The sequence below is a fragment of the Myxocyprinus asiaticus genome, chromosome 48 (assembly GCF_019703515.2).
Source record: "Myxocyprinus asiaticus isolate MX2 ecotype Aquarium Trade chromosome 48, UBuf_Myxa_2, whole genome shotgun sequence".
Classification (NCBI taxonomy): domain Eukaryota; kingdom Metazoa; phylum Chordata; class Actinopteri; order Cypriniformes; family Catostomidae; genus Myxocyprinus; species Myxocyprinus asiaticus.
The window spans coordinates 7336194-7352167 of record NC_059391.1 but is presented as its reverse complement, the minus strand read 5'-3'; the positions used below and the strand labels follow the sequence as shown (position 1 = coordinate 7352167).

The 15974-nt window shown below is 35.4% G+C and overlaps 1 protein-coding gene across 3 annotated transcripts; it reads left to right on the top strand.

Moving 5' to 3' along the window:
• The first annotated feature begins 3992 nt into the window (after positions 1–3992).
• On the top strand, positions 3993–15626 carry LOC127437280 (GTPase KRas). 3 transcript variants are annotated; one of them, XM_051692116.1, is made up of 6 exons: positions 3993–4385; positions 7786–7903; positions 8222–8400; positions 8512–8671; positions 12743–12867; positions 13864–15626. In XM_051692116.1, the coding sequence occupies exons 2-5, from the start codon at positions 7793–7795 to the stop codon at positions 12860–12862; spliced, it is 570 nt and encodes a 189-aa protein (XP_051548076.1). In that variant the 5' UTR covers positions 3993–4385; positions 7786–7792; the 3' UTR covers positions 12863–12867; positions 13864–15626. The 3 variants fall into 3 exon arrangements, with proteins under 3 accessions (XP_051548076.1, XP_051548078.1, XP_051548077.1); XM_051692117.1 differs by lacking the exon at positions 3993–4385 and adding an exon at positions 4445–4659; XM_051692118.1 differs by lacking the exon at positions 12743–12867 and having other exon boundaries at positions 3995–4385.
• The last annotated feature ends 348 nt before the right edge of the window (positions 15627–15974 follow it).

Sequence of the window (15974 nt, the reverse complement as noted above, 5' to 3'; positions counted from 1 at the left end):
TTTTAATTATTGGGGGGGTTACCTCCCCCCCCATCCCCCCTGGAATCTATGCCCTTGGAGGTAAGACACGTTTTCTTTCACAACACAATATAAAAATGTCCCAAGTTATGAAAATAACACTAGAATATTTCTATATTTACATAAAGCCTGACAGAATCTCATCTGACAGCAGATTAACAGGACAATGCGTAGCCTGTTTCTGAGGCACTTTTTTACTTCTGCTGCGTTTGACAGGAGAGCATGTTTTTCTGAGATAAAACACTTATTACCACACAACAAATAAACAAATTTTATTAAAAACGTATGGAATTATTGTGTGTGTAAATGTTCCTTGACCTTTAGAAAGACGTGTTTTTATATTGTACTGTTAGCAGTGGAGTTGCCATGGCAACCAGACCAAACCCAAATTGGAGAAGACAGCAGCTGCTCCTCCGTGTCAAAGTTCAACAACCACATTAGATTAGTTCAGTAACATCATTACCAGGGGCCTAGGTAGCTCAGCGAGTATTGACGCTGACTACCACCCCTGGAGTCGCGAGTTCGAATCCAGGGTGTGCTGAGTGACTCCAGCCAGGTCTCCTAAGCAACCAAATTGGCCCGGTTGCTAGGGAGGGTAGAGTCACGGGGTAACCTCCTCGTGGTCACGATTAGTGGTTCTCGCTCTCAGTGGGGCACCTGGTAAGTTGTGTGTGGATCGTGGAGAGTAGCATGGGCCTCCACATGCTGTGAGTCTCCGCGGTGTCATGCACAACGAGCCACGTGATAAGATGCGCAGATTGACTGTCTCAGAAGCGAAGGCAACTGAGACTTGTCCTCCACCACCCAGATTGAGGTGAGTAACCACGCCACCACAAGGACCTACTAAGTAGTGGGAATTGGGCATTTTCAAACTGGGAGAAAAGGGGACAAAACAAAATTAACATCATTAACTTCTAGTTGAAGTTCTGTTAAGTTCTGAAGTTCTGTGATTATTTGGCAGCTTTAATCAACTGAAATGTCCGCTAACATTAAGAAAAATGTTTTTAACAGAAGTGTATTATACAGGATATCTATCTATCTATCTATCCATCCATCCATCTATCTATCGTCTATCTATCTATATTCATTTTAAATTTTTTGCTAACTGATTAATTTTACATATTTGCTATAGTTTAATATGATTATTTATTGGACAATAAATATGTAGATCTAAAGATTATATTGTAATGAAGTAATTTACTATTTTTAAATATCCTTAAAATTGCTTTAAATTAAATTAACAAATGTAATTCAAGGCATTAGGTGTTAAACTGGACTAAGTACAAAAGTCATTTAGGCTTCAAATTTCGTTGCAATTCTGTGGCAATAGGTTTCAATTTCTTTTATTGTTGCATTTTTTCTACATTAACTTTGAGTCTGCATTCATTATTCAAATGTTTAAATAGCCTTTAAAATAATGTTGGGCAAATGAGGACATAAATTAAGGTTAGACTACTGCATGTCTGCCCATAGAATAATCATTAAAAGCAAAAATGACCAACTGGTTACCAACAAACAACTACTGATCCTCAATGTTGTCACAACATCATCATGACAGACTGGCACCATTTCAAAGTTACGCTGTGCCAACGAATCCAGGAATTTCACTTTTCCAGTTGTCACAATGTAGTCAATTACATTGCCATGACGAAAGTTTGGTCATCAAATTACGTTGCAGTTACGTAATGGCCATGTAATTTGGTTAGCAAGGATTTAAATGCACATTTAAACTCAGAAATAATTAAACAGTTTTAGAATTTAAATTTGTTTTTAACAAAGCAAAGCTATAATGTAAAAAAGGAAATGTTGAAGATTTCTAGCTAAGTGTTTCTGTAAGGTCATGGATTATCTGAAATAATTACCAAGAAAAAGGAAGACACTAAACTTTAAGAAATTCTAAAATTCATGTTAATATTTCAATTCAACTTCTCATTCAAATTGTTATGCTTATAATTTAATTAATAAATAATAATTAAAAAAAAGTTAAATTAGAAAATACAAAATAGAAGCATATTCAGACTATTGAACCTCACTGTACACATACACACAAAATATTCACATTTAAATAAATAGTTCACCCCAAAATGAAACTTTTCTCATCATTTACTCACCCTCATGCCATCCCAGATGTGTTCGACTTCTCAGCTCTGTTGGTCCTCACAATGCAAGTGAATGGTGACCAAAACTTTGAAGCTCCAAAAAGCACATAAAGGCAGCATAAAAGTAATCCATAAGACTCCAGTGGTTAAATCCATGTTTTCTGAAGCGATTTAATCGATTTTGGGTGAGAACAGATACTCAAATTCTGTCTTCTGCTGAACACAAAAGAAGATTTTTGCAAGAATATCTCAGCTCTGTAAGTCTATACCTAAACAAATAAACCAATAAAACCTAAAGCCTGCTCAGATCTGGATAACACTTTATAAAAAAAATTGATGTCAAAATGCTTGAAAAAAATAGCTACAAACAGTCACAAACACATGAATATAGTGCCTTTTAGTGTCTTAAATTTACTTTTTACCTAAAGCTTTAATCTCACTTAAAAATAATTTTTGTGTTTATGTCATCTTGGACTTACACGAGGGGTGTGGATGCAACATCATTCAAACGCAATAGTTTTCAGTTACCAATGCCATTGAAAAAAATCACTATCAACAGTTAGCCATAATTAATTTATTCCATGAGTAAAAGTGTCCAATAACAGGGTTACTGAGATTAAGCAAAGTATTTTTAGCAAGTCATGTCACTTGACGGCCATCTTTGGAATGCTCCCGGGCAGCTATTCTCTATACAAATAAGGGGCATAAATGTACAGCTCCTATCTGCTTGAATGGGGAAAGACCAAAATCTCCAAAAATATTTATAATAGTGTTAATTTATATGCCATGTTTTAAAAAAAGTTACATTCATCATTAAATACTCTAAAACATCAGCTCATTCCTCTTACTATTTTTTTCCAATAATATAATTTTAACGATTAATCAAACTGATTAAACTGAATTGATTCCACAGACGTTCGACTATATGGCAGAATAACACAATCCTGAACATGTGGTTACATCCTTGGTCAAGATTACGATCAAGAATATATTTCAGATCAGCAGAAAAATCTGACAAAACTGGTATCATAAATTGTGCTTCTCTTCCTCAGATCATGCTAAAAAATGAAATTTTCCCTGCTCATATAACTAATGCGCATGTGCGTTCTCGAATTGATTGACAGGTGATTTCTGGATCTAAAAGGTGATTGGCTCTTTTAACTGTAGGTTGGGACTTTTGACCTTCGGGTGTTTCAATTTCTCTCATTGATTTTTAGAAGTAGCCCATCTCTGCTAAATAGTCTCTAGATTAAGCAAGTAACATTCGACTGGTCATGTGATCCCAACATGGCAGCCCCCAATGAGGAGACCCTCTCCATGTTGAATATAACCACTTTTATAAGGTCACTGATATGTTTTAAAACGACAGTTTATTTCTTTAGGAGTGAAACTTTTTAAACGAGGAAACAAACGACTAATCGCACCTTTAAAATAATCCCAAATTAATTATTAGTCAAAATATGTTTTATGTAAGGTTGTTTTTTCACCATCTGTGTAAATGGCCTTGTGTGATAGTTTCATAACTTTACTTTGTTAGAGACCTTGTTGTTTGTGGGAGTGAACATCAAGCATGAATTTATGGAAACAAACGTATTTTACTCATCATGGCAAACTATTTATAGTTTCAGATTACACACGTAATACGCCCCAGTGTTTTTATGATTCTTTAAATATGGAGTGTGAAGTATTGGGTCAAACAGAAAAGATCTAGGGCAAGTGATTTGTATAGTCTGTCGATAATTGTAGGCGATTGGCTACTTGCACAGGGTATGCAAACACCCCCAGTGAGATTGACGTGAGAAGCATCCAATAAGAATCCACATACGTGACGACGTACGCACGTGCACGTTCCGGTTATATTTAGGGCCTATTTAAACGCCAAGCCAGTCAGTACCAAAACTGCCCGTAGCGCTTGTCAAAAGCCGGTCATTGTCTAGTGTTGAGTATGTCGTAGCACATTGACGTGTTCAATCACACTACAGTTAAACTGCCTTTATATTTGCGTTTCATAACCATATTCAGTCTGGAATTAGCTGCGTTTATTATTGATAAGCTATAGCTATTGCTCAAGCCCGCCGCCCTGTACGTCTCATTGAAAGGACGCCGATCTGGATTTATTGTTTGTTTCTACAGATGTTTCAACTCTAATAATGCAAGATGCATGCTGATGCTCGAAAGAGGCTGCTTGACTCCGCATCACTAATCCTTTTAACCTCCTCCAACTACTGAAAATACTCGTGAACAGCTGAAAATCGTTTAAATTTTGGGGTAAGTGATCATATAGCTGTACGCAACCGTGTATCCGCCCATATATATGTAAAGCGCAGCCTCCGCGCGGAGGCCAAGAGCACAAGAATATATGTTTACTCCCTGTGATATTGGTTTTTTCCGACCGGATAAATTATTTGCACCATTTTGTTGTGACTGTCAACGGCTATAAGGGCTTATGCATTATATTTAAATGTGCATAATAACATAATAGCAAGGTCATGATAAACGCTTGAGGCTTTTTCAGACGCGGAACTGACTGCAACCACAAAAGGTAAAAACAATGGCAAAGCGCTTTTACTAAATACTGATAATTATAAACGCTTATATAAAGGAAGAAGCTTATAAGCGATTCAATTTTAACTGTTGTTTGTTTAAATGTCAGTGCATTACTGGTCATATCACTCCCGTGGAAATTCAGGCCCTGCATCGGAATAGCGCTCGAGTTTCTGTATAACACTAACATTTTAATCTAAATAAGTTTATTTTCATTTCGTACATAGATTTTACCTTCAAACGTTTGTGTTTGAGACGGAGGGAACAATAAATAAAGGGTGTCGAATCGTGGTAGTGTGTTGTTGTCGATTGTCTGTTGAATCGATTGACTTTAAATAAACTCATCGCGATTTTTATTTTTTTAGCTACTTTTGTAAACTGCAAATCTCGTTTGTAAACTGCGTGTGGTAACGTCATTCAGCTGTATGTAATGACATATAACTTAAGAAGTCTCAAATTGTGTTATTCTGTCATATAGTCGATCATCTGTGAAATCGATTCAGTTTAATCGGTTCGATTAATTGTTAAAGTCATGGGAAAAAAATACCGACGGAATGAGCTGAAGTTTTAGAGTATTTAATGATGAATGTAACCTTTCTCTTTATACATGGTATAAAAGTGCACAGGATTCTGACAGTCTATTGAATTTCGTTTACACTAATAAAGTTGTAGGAAAAAGCTGACAAAGTAATAGAGTATATAATATTGTATATAACTTCAAAGGGTGCAAAATTACGGTTTTCGTAGTATATCATTTGTTGAATCAGTTTCGTTTTGATTGTTTGGTTTCGATATGTTATACTATAGTAACACAAGAAGCTATGGTACAGTTAGAGGAGCATATAACGCCTTAATATAGTTATATTCTGTATTGTTTTCGTTATGTTATAGCTACAAGCTCATTTGAAAACTGCATGTTGTAAAGTTATACAGCCATGTATAATGGTATATAACCTGAAAAGTCACAAACTGTTATCCTGTATAGTCTATCGTCTGTGGAATCAATTCTGTTTCAATTAATTGTCAAAGTTACAGTAATGAGAAAATACAGTAATGGAATGAGGTGATGTTTTAGAGTATTTAATTATATCTATCTATCTATCTCTTGGGGGGAAAAAACAATCATGGTATTCTGACATAGTCTATTGAAATAGATTCGGCTTCAATGAATCAGTTTCATTTACAGTAATGAAAAATTAGGCCCATAGAAGTGTATGTAATATATGCTGTATATAACTTCAAAAGGTACAACATTTTGGTTTTCTACTGTAATGTATAATTCGCTGTATCAATTTTCGATTTGGTGTCGATATGTTATAGTAGCAAATTGAGCTATGGTTCAGTTAGAGGAAGATATAAAGCCTTAATAGTTATATTCTGTATTGTTTTTGTTATAGCTACGATCTCATTTGTAAACTGCATGGGGTAAAGTTATAAAGTTGCGTATAATGATATGTAACCTAGAAAGTCACAAATGTTGGTATTCTGCCATAGTTATCTTGTGGAGTCAATTCTGTTTCGATTAATAATTGTAATAATGAAAAAAATACAGTAATGGAATGAGGTGAAGTTATAGAGTAGTAATATTCTGTATATGTAACTTAACAAATGGCATTCTGACAAAGTCTATTGAAATGGGTTCTGTTTCGATTAATCGGTTTCATTGACAATGATGAAAAGTTACAGAAAAGTTATGACAAAGTAATAGCAGAGCATATTATATATACACTGTATATAACTTTTCTACCTTAGTATATCATCTCTTGAATCAGTTCCATTTTTAATGGTTAGTATCCATATGTTCCAGTGACAAAAAAGATATGGTGAAGTTAGAGTATAAAATGCATTAATTTAATAGTGATATTTTGTATCGGTTTTGTTCCATTTGTATGTGGTAAAGTTTTATACAGCTCTATATAATGATATATAACTTAAAAAGGCCTATCAGTATTGATTTCATTTCGATTAAACATTTCATTCAGTTATCCACCTTTTTCCTGAACACAGTAGTGTTCCATGATTCATAACGTAAGCCTGTTTTAAATGTCTGGTCTTCAGCATTTTCACTCACAGTGAATGTATAGAATGTGTGTACAGAGCGAATAATGTGATCTTTAATGTATTACATTTGTAAAAATAAAAACTTAGTATTTCATAAAAAAAAAAAGCCACAATGTGGCTCCTTAGTGCCGATACTTAGAGTCGCGATGACTGTTTTTGACAGTGCCCCACCTGAGTGTCGTTCTGTTGAACTGTAGAAAAAGCTATGGCAAAGCTATAGAGGAGTATAGAATTTATAACTTTAAAAAGTGCCAAATTGTAGTTTTCTATCATAATACATAATTTGTTAGAACCCCATATTGATTATTCGGTTTTGATGTTACAGTAGCAAAATAAGCTATTATAGAGTTAGAAGAGCATATAATGCCTTAAAGTAGTGATATTTAAAATCTTATGTTGGGTCAGTCAAGTAGTCCTGGCGTTGCAACAATCGCATGAGAATAAAGCCAAAAGTGTACTTCGGTCCGACGCGGACGCTTGTACAGGACTCATGACGCAAATTTCGTCTTCGAGCACTGAAAGTGCGCCTCCTGATTTTTCTAACTGTGTGTCTCGGAGCGTACAAAGTGCATGCACAAGGTGGCAACACTCACCATTGAGCCGTTGCTTTCACGAAGAAGCGCTGGAAGATGCAGTCTCCGCTAAACCTCGGGAGACGAAGCTGTAAATAACAACAGTGGATGTGCACATCAAGAACGTATATGTGAGGAGGTCTGGAAATACCTGCTTATGTATAACTCGAGTCTGAGGAAATATAAAGACATGTTTATGGGTCTAAAAGAGAAATAGTCCAGCTGTAGAGCGCATGATCCAACCGCCTGTGTGTGTGCACAGTGAAATGAAGTATACTTTGAAAGGCTCGTGTTTGACTGTACGCAGACTCTCCGCGTTCACATCAAAACCAAAGTATACTTCGGGCTTTAGGTTAAACGTTTAAAAACTAATATGCTTGTAGAGTTAAGTGGCTCAGTGGTTAATGATATGGGTCAGTAATTTTAGGTTCGAACCCGAGAAGGGTTTATCAATGGCCTAATGGTGTAACTTTTTTTTTTTTCTTCTACAGGTAAAAAATGACAGAATATAAGCTTGTGGTTGTTGGGGCTGGAGGCGTTGGCAAGAGTGCTCTCACCATACAACTCATCCAGAACCACTTTGTGGACGAATATGACCCAACTATAGAGGTGAGGCATGTGTTCTGAGAGTGAGAGAAGAAGTGAGAGCTGCTTCATGTGGCCTTTCAACAGGCAAACAAAGCTTTGAAACTCATTCACATGTGACTATGCAGAAAATGTAGTGTTAAAGATTCAACAGTGTGATCTGGTTTTTCTGGTTTAAAAGTGTGTAGATTCCAGACAGAATGTCCCTGCGTCTTACAGTCTGCCTTTCACTTTTCTGGCATGGCATCTTCATGTGTACAGATTATTATTAAAAGTTGACCTTTATGTCAGTTTTTACCTTGGTGGCTTTTAGTGTTATATTTATAATGCTCTTCTGCACAGGACTCGTACAGGAAGCAGGTGGTGATTGACGGGGAGACATGTCTACTGGACATCTTGGACACTGCAGGTCAGGAGGAGTACAGTGCCATGAGGGACCAGTACATGAGGACAGGGGAGGGCTTCCTCTGTGTCTTTGCCATCAATAACACCAAGTCCTTTGAGGACATTCACCACTACAGGTGAGGGAGGATTACAAACCAAATGCTTTGGTGGCAGGTCATTTCTGTTTTGTATTAAAACACTCCTATTGCTTTGTAGTCCAATAATGTAATGTTTATGTGCTTTCACAGAGAGCAGATAAAGAGAGTAAAGGACTCTGAGGACGTCCCCATGGTCCTGGTGGGGAATAAGTGTGATCTTCCGTCCCGCACTGTGGACACCAAGCAGGCTCAGGATTTAGCACGTAGCTATGGCATTCCATTCATAGAGACCTCAGCAAAGACGAGACAGGTACGGAAAAACACGTTCATGTTTTGGATACGTGTGTTACGATCTAAAAAAGTGGTTTAATGAATTTTCAGATGCTTTGGAAATCTAACAATGAAAAAAATAAAATAAAAAAATTAGATTTTTAAAGATGGTGTAAGACGTTTTTTTTTTTTTTTTTTTTTTTTTTTTTAAATGGACAAAGGCCGATAGAAGACAACATGAAATTACATTTGACCCATTTTACTTGTTTAATAAATGTCGCTGGACTTATTTTGATTTCATTGGTACATGTAATGTTAAAGAGAAAAAAAAATGCAATGCATTATGCTTTCAGCACAATTTAATGACTAACTTTGCACTATGAAATGAATTTTCTTCTGGCGTAAGAGAGACTATTGGGGCGGGAAAGAATATTAACCTCTAAAAGCATAGTATGTGAGATCAGATCATATCAATGTATGAAATCAGCTCCCACCCAACCCAATTTTCTGCTGAATTTTCTGCTTCACACAGAAATTCATCAAGAAAGTCGGTAACATTTTACAACAAGGTTCTGTTTGTAAATGTTTTATCTGTCATGAACATACAGCCGTTCATTGTTCGATCATTCATTCGCAATGCATTATAAAACTAATGTTTTATACAACTTTACATTTTAAATGGGTATTAGTATGTTTTGAAATTAACATTAATCAAGATTAATACGTGTTGTAAAGGTATTTTTCATTGTTAGTTCATGTTAACTAATGCTGTTTACTAATGTTAATAAATACAATCTTATTTTAAAGTGTTAATAGAAAGTAAAATGCATTATGCCTTTTCATGTTGTCTTTAATGCCATACTAGCGTATTGTGGTGTTCAATGTGATTTATCTATTATCCAAGTCACTTTAACAACTAAAAAAGAAAATGGTAACACTTACAAAAATGGTACAAAAGGTTCCATTTGTTAACTTAACAGTAGTTAACATGAACTAACAATGAACAATACTTTTACAGCATTTATTAATCTTAATGTTAATTTTCAACATTTTTTAAACTAAAAGTTGCATTTGTTAACATTAATGCACTATGAACTAACAATGAACAATTGTATTTTTATAAACTGACATTAACAGATTAATAAATGCTGTAAAAATACAGGTGTATCTCAAATTAGAATGTCGTGGAAAAATTTATTTCAGTAATTCAACTCAAATTGTGAAACTCGTGTATTCAATAAATTCAATGCACACAGACTGAAGTAGTTTAAGTCTTTGGTTCTTTTAATTGTGATGATTTTGGCTCACATTTAACAAAAACCCACCAATTCACTATCTCAAAAAATTAGAATACATCATAAGACCAATAAAAAAAACATTTTTAGTGAATTGTTGGCCTTCTGGAAAGTATGTTCATTTACTGTATATGTACTCAATACTTGGTAGGGGCTCCTTTTGCTTTAATTACTGCCTCAATTCGGCGTGGCATGGAGGTGATCAGTTTGTGGCACTGCTGAGGTGGTATGGAAGCCCAGGTTTCTTTGACAGTGGCCTTCAGCTCATCTGCATTTTTTGGTTTCTTGTTTCTCATTTTCCTCTTGACAATACCCCATAGATTCTCTATGGGGTTCAGGTCTGGTGAGTTTGCTGGCCAGTCAAGCACACCAACACCATGGTCATTTAACCAACTTTTGGTGCTTTTGGCAGTGTGGGCAGGTGCCAAATCCTGCTGGAAAATGAAATCAACATCTTTAAAAAGCTGGTCAGCAAGAGGAAGCATGAAGTGCTCCAAAATTCCTTGGTAAACGGGTGCAGTGACTTTGGTTTTCAACCAACACCAGCAGATGACATTGCACCCCAAATCATCACAGACTGTGGAAACTTAACACTGGACTTCAAGCAACTTGGGCTATGAGCTTCTCCACCCTTCCTCCAGACTCTAGGACCTTGGTTTCCAAATGAAATACAAAACTTGCTCTCATCTGAAAAGAGGACTTTGGAACACTGGGCAACAGTCCAGTTCTTCTCCTCCTTAGCCCAGGTAAGACGCCTCTGACGTTGTCTGTGGTTCAGGAGTGGCTTAACAAGAGGAATACGACAACTGTAGCCAAATTCCTTGACACGTCTGTGTGTGGTGGCTCTTGATGCCTTGACCCCAGCCTCAGTCCATTCCTTGTGAAGTTCACCCAAATTCTTGAATCGATTTTGCTTGACAATCCTCATTAGGCTGTGGTTCTCTCGGTTGGTTGTGCATCTTTTTCTTCCACACTTTTTCCTTCCACTCAACTTTCTGTTAACAAGCTTGGATACAGCACTCTGTGAACAGCCAGCTTCTTTGGCAATGAATGTTTGTGGCTTACCCTCCTTGTGAAGTGTGTCAATGATTGTCTTCTGGACAACTGTCAGATCAGCAGTCTTCCCCATGATTGTGTAGCCTAGTGAACCAAACTGAGAGACCATTTTGAAGGCTCAGGAAACCTTTGCAGGTGTTTTGAGTTGATTAGCTGATTGGCATGTCACCATATTCTAATTTTTTGAGATAGTGAATTGGTGGGTTTTTGATAAATGTGAGCCAAAATCATCACAATTAAAAGAACCAAAGACTTAAACTACTTCAGTCTGTGTGCATTGAATTTATTTAATACACGAGTTTCACAATTTGAGTTGAATTACTGAAATAAATTAACTTTTCCACGACATTCTAATTTATTGAGATGCACCTGTATATGTAATGTTAACGAATGTAACCTTATTGTAAAGTGTTACCAATAAAATGTAAATCTCATGAAAGCTTGTCAACAACCCCAAAATCAAAAAGAAATAAATATATATATATATATATATATATATATATATATATTGCTTAAAAGAAAATTTAAGCCTATATACATTTTAATTAAATAATAAAAAATAAAAAAAACATTTTCAATAAAGCACTAGAAAAGTACAGTAATGAGAATATATCAGAATCACCATTGATAATTAGAGAAAAAAACAACAAATTGTCCAGATGACAGTAATGATAGAGGAAATGTGCTTATCTTTCTCAGTGCAAAACATCTTGATGGTCCTTCAATTACTTTGTGCATAATATGCAGTATATATTTTTCCTTTTGATTTTGGTGTGAAATGTGACCTGGACATGTTTTTGTGAGATTAACCCAACTAGCTAAATACAGTTCAAATGTGTAGAATTGTAGGAAAACTGGCCATTATGTACTGTTGCTTTACACTGGTTTTATTCATGAGTTAAATCATGTTTTTTAATGAGCTTCATGAATAATCAATCAGGTGCATCACACAACACAACTGCTCTGGGTTTACGCCTGGTCTCTCTTGTGCATTCATTATAATATTTGACCTTGAGATAAGTTAATCTTTTATGAGCCAAGAATACAATTTGAATGGATTGATCAAGGGGTCAAATCACTATAAATCCATTTGAGGTATCAAATTACTCTGTCTGGAAATCTGTCATGTTTAACTATCAAGGCAGACACTGTATCTCCCTCTGCAGTGCTGAATCACAACTCCTTATGGTGCTGGGATACAATTTACAAACTACTGATTTGATTTCCTTTCTCTCTGTTCTGAGCCATGATCTTTGGCCACATACACTACCCGCCGCTGCCAAAACACTGCCTTTAATACCCACAATTCTTCCTCTGGCTGCAAGCTGCATTAGTTCTGTGTTGTGGTATAAATTGCATTGCAGTGATTTCAGATTAATTGCATCTATGGGGGCTCTAATAACAGATTCACTCTAATTCTTTATTTACTTATTTTTTTTGTGGGTTTGATGTGTTTTTATTTCTCATACTCTTCCAAAATGAAGTAATGCATAGATTTATATTGGGGAACATTTTATGCCATTTAAGTAACCTGGCTTTTTTGTGGAAAGTTGATTTTTTTCAAAGCTTAATTTTGCCAGATTTCCTAATATTCCCTCATTTCCCAGAAATGAAGAAACCATATTAATTTTGCCAGCACTATGTGGAAACCGTTATGGGTTTCACTGGATCCCCCAAATCCAATTCAGACTGTTTTCCTTTCTCGGTTGTGACCGCTATGTGTTCCTTTACACTGAAGGGAGTTGTGTTTTGCACTGCAGAGAGTGGAAGATGCCTTTTATACTCTGGTACGGGAGATCAGGCAATACCGGCTGAGAAAAATGAGTAAAGAAGAAAAGACGCCACGATGCATCAAGTTTAAAAAATGTGTTTTGATGTGAAAGGGGTAAGTTTGAGCAGCGCTGCCCATCTGCAGCCCAGGTGTGGAGTATGACAACTGCCACATGATGTTTTGGCCTGTTCTTGGGTAAATCTGACAAACTGATAAGACATGCCCAAGTCATATTTCATCCAAAAAAGCAAAACATTATATAAAAATAAATAATATTTAACAGGAAATAGAGGAAGTGAAGCCTATTTTTCAGAACCATTAAGATTTTTTTCTTCACATTGCAGTAATCTGAATGAGATTATTCTATTTGTGAAGTAATCGGAATGTTCTTTTCGCGTTGCAGAAATCAGTTTGAGGTTTCTTAGTGGTGCAAAAATCAGAATGAGAGTTCATATTGCAATCAGATTTTTTTATTTTGTTTTGATTGTTGCGTTGCAGTAATCTGAATGATGTTTTTTCACACTGCAATAACCGGAATAAGGTTTTTATTATTATTTTTTTTTTCACACTGCAGTAATCAGAATGAGATTCTCTTTTTTTTGCTACAGTAAACAGATTTTTAATTCTGCCTTGCAGTAAATCAGAATGAGGTCATGTTGCAGTAATCATAATAATATATATTTGCAATACAGTAATGAAAATGTAGGGGAGGATATGTAAAAAAAAAAAAAAAGTCGAAAAGAAAGATCACCAAATTTTCATTTTTGGAAGAGCTGTCCTTTTAATGGTCCTAAAATAGGCATACTTTTTTTCATGGTAAATATAATCCTGTATTTTCTTTTTTTTTTGGGGTGAAATATGACTCCAGGAAATATGACTTCTTTAGATTCACCCTTTTCCAAAAATTACCTGGAATCTTTTGGGTGGGTTTGGTGAGCATGGCCCTTTTAACACTGATCTAAGACCAGTTTTGTGATTGTGTCTAAAGTTTGGATTTTGATGGTGAAAGTTGGTTGTATCGGTAAAACTGGCAACCTTAATATTTTATTCTGTTTATAGTATTCGATGTTTAAATGCCTAAAATTATTTACCTTTTTTTTTTTTTTTAAGGGTGTGGATGATGCGTTTTATACATTAGTCAGAGAAATCAGGAAACACAAGGAGAAGATGAGCAAGGAAGGCAAGAAGAAGAAAAAGAAATCCAAGACAAAATGTGTACTAATGTGAATAAGCCCTCCCTGTCATTATAGACTCGAATAAGTTCCACAACTGCATTTTGTACATTACACTAAATTATTAGCCTCTTAAGAATACAGAATTAATCCTTATTATATGCTTTCTTAAACGAAATAAGCTTTATTTCTTGTTTGGTGCCAGTTGCCCCAAAGTGTTGGTCCCTAAACACCTATGACTTATTTTTAGGGTGGGGTTTTAAAACTGGATTTGCTTTGCAAGTTGGGTTATCTAGTAGAAGTAGTAGTATTATTTTGTAGATTTTTGAGAATGATGTGGACTTGAAAACAAGTGTGCTTTGAGAACCATGTGAGACTAGTCATGTAGATGTTAAGATATGAAATAAGCATGTTTGTCACTTGACTTTACAGGGAACTGAAACTTTGAGGAAACTTTTATTTAGGACCAACACTTTCAGGGGTAAATTTTTGATACATTCACCACTGTGTATGACCCTGCCTTGGGATGTCACTTCCAAAAATGAGCTGCATGTGAACGTCCATTTGTAGTCCAGATTAATTCAACCCCTCAAGCCATTGTAATGTATATTTGGTGATATCTTAACTGTTAATCTTTGTTTCCCTGTTTGCATGCCGTGTTCTGTTCTTTAAACTTTCAGGGAATGGTAAAACAATGTTTAAATATTGTATAATAGCAGCTGTTACAAGTGTAGAGAGCATTTTCTCAGCAGACAGGTGCTATTGTGTCTCTACAGCTATTTTTAATTGTTTTGATTTAATACATTCAGCTCTGCTGGTTTAAAGTCCGATCCAAAATCAACATTAATCCTTTTATTCCGGTGGTCAGGATTGTGTTAAAGTTCACCCAAAAATTGGAAATTGGGACAAAATTGCATGGGACAACGGGCAATTATACAGTTTAGCAGTTATTATAGAAAATATTTAGCCACAGAATGCCACAATTGACCAATCAGAATCAAGTATTCCAGAAAGCCTTGTAAACGTATAGCAGAACTTTCTTTTCTTGGTCGATCTACACTAGTGAAAGCCTCCTAATGCTCACTTTTGCATTGAGAGGTGGATTTTATGTATGAAGATTTACCCTCTTGTGCCCAGCCAAACAGCGCCTTAGAAGTCTGATTAATTAAATTTTTTGGTAAATTGATTGATGAATATAACCTGCCACTAGTTTTGAGTTATTGTGATTCAAATGTATATAAAAAGGAAACACAACAAATGCCTTGTTTGCTTATGCTGCCATAAAGACATTCGTTCAGCTGTTTTTTTTTTTTTTTTAAGGCCCAATTATAGTCATGCTTTCCAGGGAGTGCGTAAATTGTGCATTTGCTCTCAAATGAGTTCCCAAGAGGCAGTTGTGTTAGTTTACTTTGGTAAAATGTGGATTGCTAGCTTAATCCTGGAGGGCACATTTTCAGCCATCACTCAAACCAAAGAGAGTGATATAAAGATGTATTTTGTGTGGCAATACACGTGATGTCATGAGATGATGTCATTTATAGGAGATCTCGCATAAAAGCAAAATGTTGCTTTAAAACCGTTGGCAAACTTTTTTTACCATGCGTCCTTAACCCCTACTACTTTTTCTTTTCCAAGTATTGATCCTGTAACACAATTTGACTGTATGAATAATTCTGAATTAAAAGGTGAATTTTAAAATGAGTTAAATCAATTTGTCCACTTTGCATAAAAGTTAAAAGTGTTTTAAATGATTTGTTTCCTTTAAATCAGTTAATAACAGCCTGTTACTCAAGGTTATTAGATACTTTTTGATTGTTTCTGAAATGTTCTCTCTTTGTTTGCCAGTTGCAAATGTTGATAAAATGGTTCACGAATATATATATATGGACCTTGTTTTAACAACCTTTGTACGGTTGTGATGAGATGAATATTTTGTGTAAAAAAAAAAAAAAAAAAAAAAATTTTTTTTTTTAATGAATGAATGACACTTAATAGAAATTAAGGGGCATGTGTAAATGTCTCAGCTGATCTGTGATCATCTTTTCCTCT

Bases quoted from the DNA above. Each gene is read 5' to 3' on its own strand.
- LOC127437280 (XM_051692116.1), top strand. From the start codon at position 7,793: ATGACAGAATATAAGCTTGTGGTTGTTGGGGCTGGAGGCGTTGGCAAG. The intron at 8,401-8,511 runs GTGAGGGAGGAT...GTGCTTTCACAG, and splicing joins GAGGACATTCACCACTACAG to AGAGCAGATAAAGAGAGTAA. The intron at 8,672-12,742 runs GTACGGAAAAAC...TTTGCACTGCAG, and splicing joins CCTCAGCAAAGACGAGACAG to AGAGTGGAAGATGCCTTTTA.